The sequence below is a fragment of the Euprymna scolopes genome, chromosome 14 (assembly GCF_053919585.1).
Source record: "Euprymna scolopes isolate OS-2025 chromosome 14, ASM5391958v1, whole genome shotgun sequence".
Lineage (NCBI taxonomy): Eukaryota > Metazoa > Mollusca > Cephalopoda > Sepiida > Sepiolidae > Euprymna > Euprymna scolopes.
Window position 1 is genome coordinate 68697330 of NC_136495.1, and position 20397 is coordinate 68717726.

Sequence of the window (20397 nt, forward strand, 5' to 3'; positions counted from 1 at the left end):
TCCTGATTGAAATTGGGTAAGTTGTCTGTGCCAGGTCTTTTGTAATTCTGGAACCCATTCAACTTTTGTTTTATTATACCAGCTGTTATCTCTGGTTCTGCCATTTCTGGTTTGTTTTCGTTGGTTTTTGCAACATCTAGGATCTATTGGACCTCTTCAATTTCTGCACAGAGGCCTCCATTAATCCCCCAGCTCTTGTATTTTGGTAGCCTTTTCTATTATGTGATTTATTAAGATGTAGTAGAATAATCTAACATTTTGCCTAAACTGTTTATTTTTGGTTATTACTCTATTCTTGCTTTACTTTTTCCTTATTCTTTTGACAAGTGCTGGAATCCTGTCCTCAAGTTCCCTAGCTCCCTTACTTTTGTGCCATATTTTTCACCTAGTCTGCAGATGATGTTCTTCAGCAGGACCTGCACTGCAAGGATGACAAGAAATTGTTTTATTTGAGACAATTCTTTTCTGCAAAGGTTCAGCTGATTTTGGAACTTCAGTTTCCAGCATGGGGTTTTGTTTTTTGCTCTGGATTCCTATTGTTTTTGCTATTGGAAAGTACTTCGTTCAAACTCTTCCGCTTAACGTTCACAGGAAACATGAGTTGGAATACATACATCGAGATCATTGCCAAGACTGCTGTGAAGAAGGTGGGCTCTCTCCACCATGCTAGAAAGTTACTTACACCTGAAAGTATCCTGTACTTCTAAAAAGCCATCATTCGTCCATGTATGGAGTACTGCTGTCACATTTGAACTGATGTATCTGCTAGTAATCTCTCGCTCCTAGACAGGGTTCAAAAGAGTCGTCAACCTGATAGGTCCTGAACTGTCATCTAAGCTTCAGCCCCTGTCCCATCAATAAAATGTTGCCTCTGCATGTTTTATATTTTAATGGTGGATGCTCAAGCCCTTGTATCTCCTTGATGAAAATAACCCCCAGCAAACCCGACAAGCAGCAAAGTCCCACCCCTACACAGTAGAGATCTCTAGATGTAAGAAAGCCTTCTACTCTAATAGCTTCTTCCCCAGAACTGCTAGACTTTGGAATTCTCTTCTTCCTGCTTCCTCAGCAGTACTGACACGCAGAAGTTCAAGTGTAATGTGAACAGACATTTTGCTGCTGATCTCCCTACATAGTACCCCTGCAACTTAGGTCCCTGATAGTAGCCTCCTACATCAAAGTGACAATGTGCCTTGTTTGGGGTGAAAATGTAATAAAATAAAATAAAATAACAAACAAAGGACCATTTCTTTTTTTCACGATGTAGAATCCTGCAACAGAAGAAATCTGGTTTAGCTCCATAAGGGTTATGTTATATGGTACAAGTATAAGGAGAGCAACATTAACCTTTTTTATTGCTGCCCAGGTAGCTCTTGTAGTTTGTACTTTTGGCAGCTAAGGTCTTTCCTCCAACCCTGTCTGCTGGACCTCCTCAATGGTTTTACATGGTTCTTCCTCCAAAGCCAACTGCTCATCATCCAGTTCCAGCAGTTCTGGTGCTGGTACAGGTATTGGTAGTATTCTTCTTGCTGGAAGAACCAAGGTCCAGTGAGAGACTGTTTTGCATATTGTCATTGTTACCTTCTAGTAGTGAGAGACCTACAGTGAAGTCATTCAACAAACGTGATCCTGCAGGGCTCTACATTGCGAGTGAAACAGTCGCATTTGCGAGTTATTTTTCAAAGTAGCGAATAGAAATAATAAATCACTTATCTTTTGACGATTGTATTTCTTTTACTGACAATTTTCCAAAGCTCACTACTCATTGAAAATATCTTTTCAACTTTTTTTTTTTTTTTAAAAAACGAACAAAGTTAAATTATTTAAACAATAAAAGTTTAATAAAACAATATACTTTCTTTTTTTTTTTAACAAAGGCTGATTAAAAAAATATCTGAAGAAATTAGAATGTTTATATCTTCAAATGTCAACATAAAATTTGTTGTATATAATTTAGAATTACATTTATTAAAAAAAACACAGAAAACCTCGTCATAGTCGTCATAGAATCAAAGAATGAAGATGTCATATTCTAAAAATCATGTGGGTTTGGCTAGTAACTTTTCTATTTGGCTAGTAAACGGAAATATTTTGTTGTCAAAGGTCAACTAAAGATAAAGTTGTCCGTAGAGCCCTGTCCTGGTATTAAAGTGGATTTTTGTTGAGGTGTCATGGGTACAGACAGTTCGGATTGAACAACAAATGAATAGTGGTGCTGTTCTACCTATGTTCTTGAAGTAGTGCATTGTGAATTTTGATCGGGTTTTCCAGCAGATTCTGTTTATTTCTAATAAGAACTGATACTTCTTCTTCCATGTATTCCATCTTAGCAACATTGAAAATGCTCAGGTTTTTGTGTCGTTGACAGGTTATTTTTTGGGTGAAATATTTTGTTTGCCTGAACACAAGTGGGAGAATATTTCTTTATGTTGCTCTGGTATGCATGTGTGAGTTAGTGAAAATATTTCCACTATTTGAATGCATTGAGATTTGAAAATTGTGTGTGTGTGTGTGTATATATATATATATATATATATATATATATATATATATTTTTCTTTTTTATTCTATGAAATCATATAGACCTTCATTTTGGAAGAATAAATTCACTCTTACAATGTATATCAGAAATTTAATTGTAAAAAAGGGTTAACAAATGTTCATTTATTTTTCTGAGTACATTTGAATTAATTGGATACAAAACTCAAATGGATTGCACATTTGTTAGTTGAAATGTGATAAAAGTTATGTACCCCCCCCCCCTCCTTTAACTATGTTAACATTCAAATAAAAACTTGTCTATATGATGGTGCTACTAGATCAAGCTGCCTGAAGATCACGGTTTCCTGACTTAAATGCACCAAACATTTGTTATTGTTTTTGTTTTCCTTTGCAAAAGTTTATCTGTTCTGCAAAAGCAAAATCAAAAAGAATAATTTTTCTTTACAAAACAATCAAACGCCATGAATAAATATTTAAAAATATAAAGAACTTGAAGCATAAAACCTTTTTTTCCTCCAAAATTACAACATTTGGCATTAAATGACCCAAAAAGGGTTAGAATCCTGTAAAACAAAAAAAAAAAAACCAAATTTGTTTATATGCATCTCGTATAATTAATTATTGAGAGCTTCATTAGAAATTAAACATTTTTTTCTTTTATTTTTCCTAAGGTTTATGCAACTATGCAAGACCAATTGAAGGAGGAACGTGCCACAGTGAATGGAGAAAAAATGATGGCTCACATTAAAGAAATTGCCCAACAATTGTATTTGAATGTAAGTTCATATGTTCAATTCAGAATTTTTTAGATTAGGGTTAATAATTTGGATTATTTGTACTGCTATTGTCATCTTGTTTGTCATATTAACATTGTGGTCAGTGTAACCTTCAGCCTTCTTTAGGTATATATTTTCCAACTTAGGAACTTAAGATTGAACTTTAGAATCTGTACACAATTTCATACTGAACCCTTTATATAATCCATAGGGTTAACAGTGCTTAGTTATTGTCACCAGCAGTAAAGATGGAATCTTCAAACTTCAGAAGACTGTCACTTAGAACTAATTGTTTACTAATACTCTTAAGTTAGATTGGTGCCTGTCTAGAATTCCCTCTCTATTAAAAAAACAAAAATAAAGAAAAATCTTTATGATCTATGTACCAGTGATGAAATGAAGATACCATATTCCTGAAATCACATAATTATGTCACAGCTATCATCATGAACACTATAACCCTGAAGTTTATGTAGATCAGAATGCCACATTCTGTCAAACGCCTTTGAAATGTCAAGTGGAATGGTCCTATCCTCTCCTTAATGATGCATAAACCAACAGCTCTGCTCAGTTACATCAGTTAAAAGATGAGCAGTTGAAAAAAGGCCATGAAAGTCATACTAAACATCACTTAAGAAGTTCAGACTTTCCAGAAAATGAGCACGCTTGTCATTGATCAATTTTTCAAAAACTTTGCTAATAACAGAGCGGAGACTAACAGGGCGATACTTAATTGGGTCAAAACAATCATCTGCATTTTTAAAGATAGAGAGAACAAAGGACTTGTTCCAACAAGGAGTTCTCTGTTAATAACAAAATTAAAATGGTTGACTTATTTACAAATAAATCTGAATACAGACTGATGGATTGAATTTCATAATTAATTTCTTTATTAATTGGGTGTCAAGTTTAGTTTTATTTACTCTATTGCATTTTTGGTTTCAATAAAAATTTGATTAATAATAAATAAATCTAAAAAAATATTCACATGTGAAGTTACCTAATAATTTGATGAATATGGATATTGCAGTTTTGCTGAATTAAAACAAAAAATAATTTTATTTTACTTAAACCACATATACTAATGAAGATTGTATATTAGCGATAAGAGTGATATATATTAGAATTTAACATTTTTTAGTTAAAAAAAAAAAAATTCTTTTATCAAATCAAAAGGAAAAAAAAAGATTTAAATAATATAAAAAATTAATGATTTACTAGATAATAAAAAGAATATTTCTAGTGTCCCGTTTAAAAATGATACAATTGGTTTTAAATTCAGAGCCAGTTTTTAGATTGAAAATAAAGTGATATTACAATGGGAAACATGCGAATCTTATGTTGTTTTTTGTTTTTTTCTTTGTACCATCCTCTGGTTACAGTGATTCTATTTATTATAGGTTTTTAATAAAAGTTCCTCATCATTAAGACGATTTAATTATTGTCATAGTTATGATGTGAACTTTATAAATTTATAAGTTTTATCTATTAAAATCATAAAAATGTCTTAAATTACACCCATCGTATAATTATTGTGCACATGTTTGAAAATGCATTCATTATTTTATATATACAGACAGAAATTGAAAAAAAAAATTCTCTTTTTTTCTATTTACACCAACCAAAGCATGTATAAAAAAAATCTAATTTTGTTATGGAATTCAGTAGATTTTAAATTAAAAGGACAAAATATCATAAAACGTAGTGATTAATAAATTTTACTTTCTTTTTCTTTAACAGGAGAACCCCAATTCACAACCATATGTGGCTAAATTACCGAAACCCACAGAAGGTGCCTATGCACGGATACACCAACTGCCCTTCCCCCATTTAGATCGTAAAATCATTTTGGACATCATTGAGGAAGGAACTGCCAAGCTCAATTTAAAAAACAAGTAAGATACCATCAGTCAACCAATTTTGTCATGATGAATGTGCTTAAGTAGTAAAACAAAAATAATGGCATGCTTTTCTTGTTTCTTTCAACTTGAAAATTTTATGATTACACTCTCCTTATATAGCAATGTTCTCTTTAAGGTGTGTAATTTTTGCATGTTCATCTCTGTAACTGTTCCTTTTTACATAGCCATTGCTTGTTTCTGCTGTCCTCCCACAAAACGAAAGTGGAAGTCTTTTCTAAAGCTTTGTTCCGAAAAACTCAAAAGTTACATCTGAAGGACGTACTTCTCTTCTGAAAGAATTCTATTTTAAGGTCTTTGCTTTTTAAGTTCTCCTCACTTTCCTAAAGATTGCAAACCTTTTATAAGATCGCGTTTGAAACATTTTCGTTTTATAATTGAGGCATTTTTCATTTTATAAGATTCCTTTGTTATTCTCATTTGGAATCATCTTCAGTTAAAGTTTAACAAATCATTCCAAAGTTACACACTGCTATTAATCTATACATATGTTTCCTCATTTTGGTGTTGATAATATGTTTAAGGTTTCTAATTGATGTTGAATCCCAGTATTGACGATAAGTTTTTATTTGAAAAAAAGAAATGTATGGTTTTAGAAATGATTGTACACTGATTAGTTGTTAATGTCGAGTTCTTGGTGCCTAAATTGACGATTTTTTCCATAAACTGTTTTTACCATTTGCTTATATATAGTAGTCAATGGCATTCACCCTAAGCGAATTGAACTGATTTCTACTGAAGGAGGAAGTTTCATGAAATTATCAAGTTAATAAGTGATTCTTTATCGCATGTCTATCCCCATCAGGGGAAATAATGACATTAGACTTTTTTTTTTTTTTTTTTTTTTTTTTTACAAAGGCATCACCACATTATCAAGGCCCAGAGGCCACTCAAGGATAAGGGTTAAAGAGTGTACAGTAGAAATTGGTCAATATAGTAATCATTAGTAATGAAAATTTGGTAAATTTAATAACTTATATGGAACGGCTTATCAAGAACTTATTTACTTTAGACTTGAACACAACCATATTGTAGTCAGCCGGAAAGCAGGAAAACGGAAGACAATTCCACAGGCGTGCAGTTCTAAGAAAGAAGCTTTGTTCATGGAATCTACGTTTAGGTTTAGGCACAGATAAAGAGTGGGGGAAATTATTGATAGTGTTTACAGCTAGACGAGTGTTTCTTGTGAAAGTTTGGCGAGGGGGGACCATAGATTGAAGCTCAGTTGAACACTTTCCATGAAAATAACGATACATCAGAGACAAACTCGCAACATCTCTTCTGTGAGATAGAGGTTGCAAGGAGGAGAAAAGGACATCTCCTACGAGGCTACGAAGTCTATTTTAAACTCTATCAAGGCAGGACAAGTCCTTTCTAGCAGCTCCTGCCCAGATGTGGCAACAGTATTCCATCCTTGGACGTACCTGGCTCTTATATAGGTAGAGAATAGCATCAGCATTGAGATATCTACTGGATCGATAGAAAGATCCCACCATTTTTCCAGCGGCCTTGGCAACAGATTTGATATACGTGTTCCATTTAAGATCAGGAGTAATGGTCAAGCCCAGAAGCTTGTCCAAACTTGAGGCCTCCTGAAGACGAGAGCCATTCATTTCAATTGATGACAAATGTTAATTAGAATGTTGATGATGTAAAGAGAGAAGCTTGGTTTTAGATGCATTAAAAGTAACCAGCCACTCCTTTCCCCATTGTACTACGTGCTCAAGATCAGAGGAGAGAGAATTGGAGAGATTAGTTCAATTCGCTTAGGGTGAATGCCATTGACTACAATATATAAGCAAATGGTAAAAACAGTTTATGGAAAACTTTTTGTAGTTCTTTCAGGAAAATGTCAATATCCTCTTACATCCACTTACTATTCTCAAATGGTCGCTCATCCGGTACTGACCCGGCTCAATATTGCTTAACTTTAGTGATCTATTGAGAACTGGTGCATCAACGTCATAATGCTGTGTGTGTGTGTATGTATATATATATATATATATATATATATATATACACACACACACAGTCACCTAATCAATACATGACATGGTTGTAATCATTATAAAATGATACCTAGCTTATGTTTTTATTATATATTTTTAATTCAATCATTTTCATTATATATTTTTAATTCAACCATGAAATAAGATTTGTTTAATAGAAATATAAAATGTTATGCATTTCCCAAATAATTCAAAGGCTTTTTTTTTTTTTTTTTTTTTTAAATTAACTTTTTGTTTTGATAAAACAAAATTTTTAAATTTTTGAATTTAGGAATTTCTAATTTTAATATTTAAATTTGAAAAAAAAAAAAAAAAATTTATCAATGACAGAATTATTTTGTGATTATCTGAGTTCATTTTGCTATCATGTAAACAATATATAATATAATCTTATGAATAAACACAATTAAATGAGAGCTAACAACCCCAGAAGCCTCTACTCCCACTGGAACAAAGATAATCTGCATGCATTTTTTAATCTTTTGTCTATACCATCAGATTACTAGTCGAAAAATGTTTTTGCACAAGTAGTATCTCGAATCAAAAAGCCCTTCCATCCCCATTTAAAGAAGCTGGTAAAAGTAACTCCATCTGGTTACTGTCTATCACGATACATGAGGCCTATGGGTTTTTAGGAGAGAATCCAACTATATCCAGATCTTTACTGATGATGTCATTTATTGCTACATAGCTTACAAAGTGATCAGTATGACACCAATGGGATAGTGGATGCAAACAAACTTGTTAAAATTTCACATTTGCATACATGAGACCTGCATAATTTGATTAATCACAACTTGCACTTCCTTTAATTTTTTAAATTATTATTTTATGATTGTTTCAATTTTTCTCATTCTCAAATCTAGAATAGAAAATATGTGAAACACAAACCTTTTGTATGAATTAGTTTGAAACTAATAATTATTATTTTAATTAAATTGCGTTTTAATAATTATTTTAATTTTTTTTTAAATACATATATAAAAATATTGCTACCAAATGTATGTGTCTGTGTGTACCTAAATTGGTTCTACTCTCATTTTGTGTTCTATTTTACAGATTAATTGTTCGTCCTCAACAACCCAGAATTGTGCCAATGGGTCCACCAATTTCATCCGTTGTTGACAAACAAAAAATTGTGGATAACAATGCTCGCCGATTGGAAGTTTTGCGCAACTGCATCAATTTTATATTTGAAAATAAGATCTCAGATGCAAGAAAAGTGAGTTGTTGTTTAGATGCAGTTCAATAATTTTTACAATTCAATTCTGTTTTTCAAAGAGAGAAGTTGTGTGTGTGTATATGGTGTTTTTATAGGAGGCAGCAAACTTTAAATTGGCAACTCTATTTTCTTTAATTGCAAATTTGACAACTATTGGTTTAGTTCAGCTTGATTGGCAACTTATGTGATTTCATCAGTATTGAGCCACATGCCACACAGTGTGATACAATCAATTTATTGAGAGAAACATCTGATGAATGAATAATTTCACAAAATGAACCTGTCAACTGGCCATTGTTTTCATGTAATTTAACCCCATTAGATTATTTTCTTTGGGGATATAAAAAGTCCCGTATCTATGCTGATACACCAGACACAATAGACGGAAGACCACATTCAATGTATTATTGCTGAAATACAGCCTAATTTAATTTAGTTTGTGAAAATTGGACCTATAGAATTAATCTTTGGAATAAACTACATATTTGTCTAATAAAAATATTTTTCTATGATTCATTTTAATTTAAAGTTTGCAGCTTCTATAAAAATAAACACCCTAATTGTATATATTTCAAATGTCTGAACATGTTCCAGAAATCAATACTCAACTGTTATTTTCCATATACACACACGTTTCTAAAAAAAAAACAAAAAAAAAAAACATTTTTATTAAAATTATGTTTAAGCAAAGATACATAATGTAAATGATTTTCTTCATCAGTATATTTCATAATCTATTAATATAGATCCTCAAAGAACAATCCTGAGTTAAAAAAAAAAAATGATACCAACTAAATCAGATTTCAACAGATTTTTTTTAAATAAAAAAGTTTAAAAGGTAGTTCAAGCACTTAATCAGTTTTTTTTTTCTTTCAATTTTTTATTTTAAACCACTTTCAAATAAAGCGATTGGTTAAGGTTATCTAGTTTTAATGTACTTTTTAACAAGAATTAAAAAATAAAAACAACAAAGTATATTGTTATTAAAATTAAATATAGATTAAAAGAATTTCTCCTAGGCATCTGTTCCAGGCAATCATATTATTCCAGAAAACTATCAATTCTCGCCAATGATCATCTTTTGTTTAGGAAAATACATTGGGAGAAAATTGAATCTGCCTTACTATTTAGTATGTAGTAGGAGAGGATATCTGGATTCGTACACTTTAAATGACATTAGTGAAAATGATGCAAGAGTCAAAATGGAACTCAAACCCGACCTGATGAGTTCAGTCAGCATCTGTAACCATTGCATCAAATTTGTGTTTCAGTAATGCCTGTGCGTGAAGATTTTTAAGTGAAGAAAGGCTTTGCAATCCCACTATCTAAGTGACTATCATTTTTACCCTCATGAAATATGAATTTGAACTGCCTATGACTTATATATGTATGAATTTTAGTAGTACATTTTATCTCATTTTTATTACATAGAAAAATTTGTCCAAAAGATTGTGTGAATGGAGAATATTTGTTCAATGTCCATATATAAATTGAATCTTTTGTTATTTGAACTTTAGTTATTATATTGTTAAACCCAATTTTTTTTTTTTTTTTTTAAAGTAAAAGCTGATTCTATTTTGTTTTGTAGATCTTCCCTGCTGTTTTACGAGCCCTGAATAGTAAAGTTGCTCGATTAGCTCTCACTCAAGAACTTAGCTACCATATCCAAAGCAACAGGGCTATGCTTGAGCACCAACAATTTGAATTGGTTGTACGCCTGCTAAACTGTGCTCTACAGGTCAGTCCACCCATCTCTCATATGTTAACTCATTGTTTCAGTTCTGAATTTTCCTCTTCCCCGAGGCACCTAAATTAAAAGCACCTACCATTGCAATTTTATTTTCTCTTTTTTAAATGAAAGATGTTGTGCATCTCTTAAAATTATAGAAATAGATAATGTGATTGTGAATTCTCTCCTTTCTCTTTTTGTTTAGCGACCGTAATTTCCTGTTCTAATCAAGAAATGATTCAAGGCAAAATCACTTGAAAGCAAACATTTGTAAAGAACTTGTATTACACAAGAAATTTCCTGTAAAATGCTTTTTGCATAGTTTTTCTATAATACAGCAAAGATTAGTTTCGCATTTATGACATTATTTTTTATCCCAGTATTTTACGATTACTATTATCTGAATATTATTGAAATGATAATTTAAATAATTCTTCCAGGATGATTCTAGCATGGATGAAAATGGAGTTGCATATGCTATTCTACCTCTGGCTACCTCCTTCTGCAGAGTAAGTATTAGACAATTATTGATGTGCTTGACTTGCTATCATTTCAATTATCATTTAGATGGATACAATATGATTTCAAACAAAGCTGCAGATTTTGTTTTATCCACAAATCTTGTCTTTAATTTACCTTTCTTTTTTTTTTCCCCCAATAGAAATTGTGCACAGGCGTAATCCAATTTGCTTACACTTGTGTGCAAGAACATGCGGTTTGGAGGAATCAGCAGTTTTGGGAAGCCGCATTCTACTTGGATGTTCAGAAGCAGATCCGACAACTTTACCTACCGCATTATGAGGAGCATTTTGTCTCTGAACACACTCGAGAAGAGGCAAAGAGTGCTAATCTCTTGCGGGAGGTGAGTCGTGACAGGGTGAGTATTCATATTAATAATGTTGATGATGATGACTTCTGTCTTTTCAAATTTTAATTTTTTGACACTTTTGCTTTTATCCGTTACTTAATGAATCTACTCACACAATATCTTTTCATTTCTTTATATGAAAGTTTAATAGTTTAATTTTATTTCTGTAATTTAAGTGTGGGGTATTTTATTTTGTGTAAAAGTAATTTAAAATTTTGCTACTTTTTAAATATTTGAAATTTTATTTTAGATAAAGGGAAAACAAATGTCAAGTTAAATTTCTATATTATATTTCTCTTTGTTTGTCCATTCCACTGTTTCTTGGAAACTTCTTGGCGATCTGGTTGAAATTTTGTATGGATCTTTATTATAAGGTGTAGTGGACTAACTATTATGGTATCTTCGATACTCGGTATCGAATAGTAATAGGGATTAGTAACCACAATACCACATTTACTTCAGAAGTTTTCTTGGAAACTACTGAACCAATGTGGCTGAAATTTTTGCATAGACCTTTATGATAAAGTGAAATTAACTAAGTGTTATGATATCCATTGGATGCACAGGGATTAATAGAAGTTAGTATTTAATGCAAATATCAGTACAAATTTAACCATATTCGACCATCAATTTGGTATAAAATCAACAGTTTATAACTTTTTCTATTTCTCATGGGTTTAAAAGGTCAAGTTAAATTAATAATATTTGAAAAGTATTCCAAAACTATTATAATTGATATTTTGTGGATTTTCCAGTGAATATCTAGGAATGATTAAGGACCTCTGTATTCTCAGTCTTCCAATATTGAACCCTATGATTCCACACTCTAAAAAACAACAAAAAAAAAAAAAACTTAAAACATAACGCTATTGTCTCCCTTTGTTTTTTGTTTTTAAGAATTGGGAGAGGACACCCTAAAAAGAAATAATAAAAACATTTAAGTACTCTCTCATGATCGCTTGGCTATTCACAAGATAAACAAAATGGACTTTAAAGCGTACGTTGCATAAAGGACAACATTCCTCACAATGGAATGTTAAACTGTGCCAAATATACAAAATAAATATTCTTGTAAATAAATACAAACTTTACAAAGGTTTAAAAAATTTTATTTTAATAATTGTTCCAATTTATTAAAATTTGTAAATTACTAGATCTATTTTACTTTAATATTGAATTTCAGAGAGTTAGTTGTGAAATCATCCTCAAATCTAAATGCTATTTTATTTTTTAAACAATGGAGAACAAATTCATGATGTTTGTCTTTTCAGAAAAAAAAATATTTTTTCTGATTTACTCAGGTTCCTCCCCTTCGTCACTAATTTGTATCCTGCTGGCATGAAAATAATACAGATGAATCCTTTGATTCCTTGTAAAATTTTATCTCCAGAAAAGTTATTTTTGGTGGTTGTGCATAACTTTGTTTTCAATTGCATTGCCAAACAGACAGGCACAGCAAATATAAGATTTTAATGTCTATTTGTTAAACAAATTCAGCATCTCTTTTTGCCAAATTATAAAAAGTAAATTAAATTTCTTTAAATAGAAAAGACATTTAAAAAATAAGAATTTGGATTTTGGATTTCTTTATATCAATGTGATTCAACTTGACAGTAGTTATCTTTACCATTTATGCATGTCCTTGTGGCAGCTATTACTCCTGAAGAGTTTAGCTGTGCTAATCTTTGATTCTATTAGAATTTATGAGGGTCACATCTTGGAAATCTCTAGCTACTCATAGAACCACTGTTGAAGAATGGATATGTAAGCTGAAGATTATTTTTAGGTTGGATTTCACCGTTGTTGACTGTTATTTTTTAATTTTTAATAATTTTTATTTCGATTTATGGAAATTGCTCTAGATAAGTTATAAAGCCACTTAATGTAAGGAGTTAAAAAATACTATATCAAGATAAAAAAAAAACTAGCCAATGATAAGTGTTATATGGATAGATTCTGACAACAAAAAAAAAAAAAATGGCAATTCTTCTCCCATGGAAAGGACAAAATAAGGGAAACGAGAATAAACCTAAGGTCTATTTTCTAATCCAACATTGTGGATTAGATGGCAAATTTGCCAGCTTCACTATTTCTATCCTCACAACCCTATTTTAGGTTTACTATCATAGCTTTGTTTAATGTATCTTTCACATCAGATGTTGGTTGCATGGTGGTCATGGCAGCATAGGTAATTTTTTCTTTATGAAACTCTGATCATTTACATTAGTTTCAATTTATCGTTGCTTGAAGTCATCTTTAACTGAATCCTTTCAAATCTTCAGTTTGCCTTTTCCTCATTTACTTTCAATGTGTATACTGTTTACCCAACCAAAGCTTTGTAACATAAATGATTAGCCTACTCTCATCAACACGAATATTTAAAAGAAATTGTTTGAATAGTGAGTAATATTTTGTATTCACAAATTTATTTTCAACAAGAATTATTTAAAATTTTATTGTTTTAGAGTTTGGATGCCTCGCGTAGCAAATCCTGCACCCCAGATATCAACCGGAGATCTGCATCTTGTATCTACCGACCAAAAGAGATAGGAGCTCTTGACATAGCTGCTGAACAGGTATGGAGGATTTTAAGTTTCAAATTAAGAATGAAAACAAACAAAATGTTTCTTCCAATTTGGAAAATAGAAGATTAGTCTTGATTTTAATGAAGTTTTATGTATTTTTCATTTAATAAAACTAAGAGATAAAGTTTTCTAAAATCTTAAGTCTTTTAAAGCAAAAATATTTATGGTAGATTAAAAATAATGTACTTTAAGGTATTAAACTTGGAAATTCATTTATAACGCACTATATATTTATATATATACTATGAAATGCACAAGTCTTTTTACTTTTATTTTTGTATTTCAATTTACCTTTGCCTTTTATTTTTATCAACTAGTTAAATTTATAAATAAGAAGGTAAGAGCCAGAGATGCTAAATCAACCAACAAGTGCTAATTAGGTAATGAATGCAGGGATTAGGAAACCGATTTTTCACACATATTTTGTGGTTTTTGCTAGTAATTGTTCTGTTTCATATTCAGTGACATCTTTACTAATTAGAATAAAATTTTATCTGTTTTTTAGTTATTCAAACAATATTTACTTCAAGCTTATTCATCTCTAGTAATTGTTTTCTTCGAAAATATGTTGTACCTATTTTTCTAAAATATTTTTTGGTAAGACAGCAGTTTTTTACATTTTAGAACAAATTTCAATTGTTTTTAACAAAAGTTAGCTAAAATCTTTTTTTTTTTTTCTATTACTCCTGAAGCCAATGCTTGGCTATGTAGTATATTTAATATGAAAATCATATCAGCAACTTATAATAGTTTTTAATCTTTTGGGGACCCTAAAGTAGACATGTCAAACTCAGTCTCCTCAAGGCCATATGAATCGATTTATATTGTCATGGGGGATTGCAGAGTTGGACACATTAAATAAAATTTTTTATTTTTTTCACCAGCGATTTTTAAAGCTCATTATTATACCTCTTTAGGCTAAATTATTTAGTTTAGATGTGTTTTTTTTATAAGACTTCATTTGACTGAAAATTATCTTCTCCCACTTCTACTATGCTGAAACGTACCAAACCCCTGCCTATGAGAAAAGCAGATCATTTGTGTGTGAGGGCCGCAAGCATGTCTACAATGAGCTGCATGCGACTCATGGGCCGCATGTTTGACATGCCTGCCCTAAATTAAAAAAGAATTGTTTTACTGTTTTATAAATTTGTATTGTCACTCACGCCTTTTTAAAAGCGGCCCTATTTGAGGTATGTGGAGTTGCCCCTTAGTTACCATTGCTCCCAGGTCCTCTTTGGCCTCAAGTGGTAATACATGTTAAGGCATCTGATACTACCAGATCAGACTACCTGAAGATACTATCTTCCTGACCAAAATGGCCCTGTTGGTGGGGTATTAGAATATGCCGACTGCCCCCCTGCAGAGGGTAAAAGTCCCTCAATGGGGGTCCTGGATATGACCTTAAACTATATCCAGTGGTGAAGCCCCAGCTTGTGGGCTTTGGCAAGTGTGGAGCCACCCTTTAATTACCATTGCTCCCAGGTCCACTCTGACCCGGAGTGGTAGTACCTGTTAGGGTCTCAACTATGGGTTAAATAGAAACCGACGTGAAAACAACAAATATATTTTATTAAAAAATTTTTTTTTCAAAATCATTGGATTCGGCATTAAATAACCCGAAAAGGGTTGATATGCCGTAAAACAAAAACAACCAACCAATCCTGACCAAAAATGTACCAAACATTTATGTTATTATTTTGAGTTTTGCAAAGGGAAAGAAACACTCATTTCTTGTAAAGTCAAAAACAAAAATAACAATTTCCTTTCTATGAAAATCAAACTAAACACCATGAATAAATATTTGAAGATATAAAGAACTTGAAGCATAAAAACTTTTACCAAAATTCTTGAATTTGGCATTAAATAACCTTGAAAGGGTTGATATGCCATAAAACAGTAACTATCAACCAACTAAACTTGCCTTTGTTTTCTGCAACAATGCCATGTGTGTGTGTGTCTCTACCATCTTTAATTTACACTGTGTACTACAGACCAGCATTGTTGTAGAATAAAACACAATGGTTCACAGTTCAGTTCTTTATTAAAACTCCTGGCCAAGGGAGACATCTTTGTAAACTGTAGTATCAAATGACCATTGGTATGTGACCCCGCCCCCTCACTGAATTCTAGTTGGGAAAAGAAGCACATTCAATTTCCAACCCATTTCATTTGATGCCAAAAACACAAGACCTGCTCTTCCACCAATGTCAATATAAAAAAATTCTTGCTATTATAATAAAGTATGTGTAAGACCAAAGCTCTGAATATTATTTAAAGGGAAAATAGTATTAAATGACACCAATAATTACAAATACATAAGCTCTTTTTGTAGTAAGAATGCTTTGTATATTATTAAAACTTGAGTTGTACAAAATAATTGTCTGAAGTTTTCAATTTTTATTGGCTGTTTGACTAATAAATCCAAGTGTGTTCATTAATTACACAATTCATGACATTTTCTCATTTGCACCCATTTTTTTTTAAGTTGCGAATTTGGCCAACACTGAGCAAAGATCAACAAGAAGAAATGATTAACAATGAAGAATCAACCGTCTACAGTCAAGCAATTCATTATGCAAACCGAATGGTTTATATGTTAATTCCTTTGGATGTCAATCGGCGTGAGAAGAACTCTGGAGTTGGTTTTGATGAGAAATGTGCAAGTAACAGCAACATAACAGCAAGGTATTTGATGACGTTCTTCAACTTAATAACTTATTGCAAATTACGGATTCACTTTTATTCAGTTCATATTATTTTATAATGAAGAGCATCCTCATATTTTTTTTTGTTTATTAATGTAATGTAAAGGCATTTTTTTTTTGTTGTAGGGAAGTTTAAATAATTGTCTCTATAAAAAATGTACTATTTTGTGTTTTTATCTAGTTTTAATTGAAAGTGTGATCAGGATATGTTGTATAAAAACAAATTCTGGATTTGATTGAATAAAATATAGATTAGATTTAAATGAAAAATAATAGAAATAAATGAAAAATAATAAATAGAAATAAAAAGCTGTAAATAAAAATATATTGTTAAACAATGTACATATGTATTGCTGATAATTATTTTGTATCGTTTATATAAGCATGGTCATCATTGCATTTGCTATGACTATGGACTAGTTTGATCTGACATTTTCTCATGTTGTAACAATACTTGACCCAGTTTATAACAAAACTCATGTTTGAACAGAGCAATGGATGCTCTTTTTTTCACCTTTTGACTATATAATAATTGGTAACTGCAAAAAATAGTACATATTTCTATACAGATTATTTTTGTAATATACTAGCAGGTCGCCTGGTATTGCCTGGGCATAAAATATGCTTAAATATGATATTTTAATTTATGAAGATTTGGTATTTATTATTATAAAGCCAATTTTGTATTGATTATAATATATTACCCAATATATTGTAGTGATTTCAAAAATTAAAAACTCGAAACCAAAGCATTTAGCACTCCAGCCTTAGTTGTTACCATTTCAGCTATCATTAGATGAAAATAAGAAATAGTTAAAAATGAACCAACTTTAACATGTAAACGTACATTTGCGCATGCATAGAAGAGCACTTTAAGTCAACTTACACCTGCCAAGTTCCAATTTAAAAAAAATTTTGACCTCTTAGCAGCTAAAAACTTATAAATAGTCTACAAAAAATGCAATCATTTGACCTGCCTTGTGCGATCTTGTGTCTTGGGGAAGATGCACTTGACATAGAGTTTTATAAATTAGATTTAAATATAGTACGTCTTTACATGTCTTGATTTATATGCAAATTATGTATGTAGAAGTAATTGTACTGAAAATTGAATCACTCAGGGGTGAACAGTGATAGTGAAAAATAGTGCAACATGTTTAATGAGCTTTAATTTTAAACAAAGAAACATAATGATTGGTCTAAATTGATGCCAAAGTAGATCTGTGTAGCTTTTCATTAGAAAGCTATCCATGTCAAAGCAATAGGGAAATTGTTAGTTTACTTCATTGGTTGGTCAAGATCAAAGTGTAGTATCTGTTCTTCAAATGCGGCACTTTCATTTCGCGTTCGCTTTCAGTGGTGGAGAAATCCTTCACGACTGAGACGATTTTTATTTTTATACCTTTTCTCCATGTTAAAAAATGACCCTTGTGTCTAAAACTGTCCTGTGGGGAGGCATTGTAAATAGGTACTTCATATATAAAATTATCCTTGTGTGTGTGAATTGTGAAGTGAAAACATCCGAGTTGTTTTTTCAGTATTAGAATCGGAAAATTTTCTATCCTAACTTCCGATGTCCAAAACGATTTTTTATTGCATTTATTTCTTTGTTTTTGTTTAAAACTCAATCTTCCATGGCTCTTATTAATGATGAAATGATAAATATTTATTTATTTTTAAATTAAAAAATAAAATCCATAGCTAATACCCATAAGTATATTTTTACATTTGTGAAAATATATGCACATAGTATATAAGTGTTTATGGCAATCCAACCTCCACCATACACACACACACACACACACAAACTTTTTAAAAAATTAAAAAAAAATTTGGAATTGGAATCTGTAATTGTATTGGAATCAAGAATTTAGAACAGAATTGGTAATTGTATTGGAATCCGGAGGGGGGTGTATATTGAAATGTTCTCATTTTAATGTGTGTGTGTGTGTATATATATGACATTTTTTTTTCTTTCAAATATAAATTTTAATAACACAAAGCTTTTTAAAAGCTTAATAGTGTAATACTAGAACTATAAAATATTTTACTATTATAAACCACATCAAATGTGAGGGAATACAAGTATGGGTGTAAATAAAAAACTTTGTGAAAAAAAACATACCTTTATATAATGAAAAAAATATAAAATGAATGTGGAATATACCATGTTTTTTTTTTTTCCTATCTGGAGGGCTACCTTTTTCCTTTTTTTTCTTTTTTTTTTTAAGAGAACTGAATGGCTTCATCAAGAAATAAAATGCCTCATACATTTTAAATAGGTATCTTGGTGGTAAGCAGAAACAATGGTTTATTGCAAATTAAAAATATGATTTTTGGTGAATTTGCAAGACATTTGCTCGCTTACATTTGATGTGGTTTATACACACACACACACACGAAGGATATCTGTCTTGGGACGAGTAAAATGAATTCTCCACACAGTACAGTTTGATGTCACTTTATAAGCTTTAAAATCCAAATATAATTATATTAAACCTTATATCTGGAATTCTTATTCCAATTTTGATAAAAATCCATTACATGATTTTGAGTCTAGAAAATGTCTAAAACTCAAGGTTTCTTGAGAAAGAATTGAAATTCAGCAAATCATGGCTTTAGTGCCCTCAAATGGAATCAAAGAAAAACTTATATGGCGTCTTTAAATTCTTTGAAGAAAAATTACCTTTATTAATCCTATTTCTCAATTTCTAGAACACACGCACACATTGACTTCTATATTTATAGAAAATACACACACACTGTAGAAACTTTTATATCCAGTCTTTATTCCCCCCCCTTCTATAAATTTTCTTTTTGTATATCTATAATGGTTATTCACATATTAATGAAATCTGCTTGTAATCAAACATCATGTGGTAAACTTGTAAATGTGAATTGATTTCATCTTTTTAGTCTTGCTGAGAGTGACAGTCTTGATGCTGAAAGTGGTTTTGATGAAACGGAAGCATCAGATGTTGGCGCCAACGTCATTCGATTCGTCACTCGATTTGTGGATAAAGTCTGCAGTGATAGCAGTGTAACTCAAGATCATCTCAAGTCACTGCATCAGATGATTCCAGGTACGACATAATCATTTCATCAATCATGATTCAATTTTAGTTTAACAATATCATAGGAATTCACTCCTAAACAGATTGGTAAATTATTTCTTTTACAAAATATTCCCTTTTTTTATTATTACTATATGAGATTAATATGTATTCACAAGAAAATAACTTGTGAAGTAGCCATTTTAAAAATTTACTATTGGTTCTTGGTCCTGTACAGTCTTTTAGTTTAGTGAAGCCAAAATTAGTGTCTTGGCCTCAGCAGGATTTGTCTTGCTGGCTTGGAGTATTGTAACATTTTCATTAATGAGTAATCAATAAACCAAATAAAATGTCTTTGTACATATGTGCTTGTTGGTGTTTATACAGAGTTTTTATTTTTTATTTTCTTCATCGTCACTGTTTCTCTCTGCTTCATTTCATGAGTGGCTGTTTTGGCTAGTGGTTGTCAGTTGTCTTGTCTGTGTAACTGAAACAAAACTTTTCATGCATAAAGGACACTCTTATTAATCGTTATCAATTTCTATAACACATGCACAGGGGGACGTCTGTTGAGCTTTTTTTAAAGGTTTTATTTGTAGAGAATTTACTTAGGGAAAAGAAACTAATGTTATCTTAATAATTATTTACTTCTGAAACTTAAGAAAATAAATGATGCTGACAGACAGCCACATTGGTAACATTCACTGAGATTATCAGATTATCATTGTCTGTGTCTTGTTTGCATGGCTTCCCGGACAGAATGGATATGAAAACGTGACGTCATATCTTCATATTCTTTTCTGTTTACAGCGTTTGATCTCTGCCTGTTGCCTTGTCTTTATGCAGCCATCTCTGGCAATGATTCTGTTTGCAAATTAAGGTCATTCTTACATGTACTAAATGTGACCTTTGTTAAAATTGACACTAGTTAACTGACTTAAGGTTCCTAATGTTACATTCTAGGAATGTTAGGTTTGAGACCTTGCATCATCTAGGTACTTACAAACTTTATCTGTGCCAAAACCA

The 20397-nt window shown here is 31.3% G+C and overlaps 1 protein-coding gene across 21 annotated transcripts in view; it reads left to right on the top strand.

Moving 5' to 3' along the window:
• LOC145293059 (myotubularin-related protein 13-like) overlaps window positions 1-20397 on the top strand; it is a 508291-nt gene that overhangs the window by 355208 nt on the left and 132686 nt on the right. For all 21 annotated transcript variants that reach the window (XM_080139396.1, XM_080139398.1, XM_080139410.1 and 18 more), the window contains 9 exons: window positions 3174-3278; window positions 5019-5173; window positions 8266-8428; window positions 10017-10166; window positions 10598-10666; window positions 10819-11034; window positions 13491-13601; window positions 16099-16298; window positions 19235-19401. In XM_080139396.1, coding sequence (XP_079995522.1) covers window positions 3174-3278; window positions 5019-5173; window positions 8266-8428; window positions 10017-10166; window positions 10598-10666; window positions 10819-11034; window positions 13491-13601; window positions 16099-16298; window positions 19235-19401 — 1336 coding nt within the window. The remainder of the gene's footprint in view (window positions 1-3173; window positions 3279-5018; window positions 5174-8265; window positions 8429-10016; window positions 10167-10597; window positions 10667-10818; window positions 11035-13490; window positions 13602-16098; window positions 16299-19234; window positions 19402-20397) is intronic.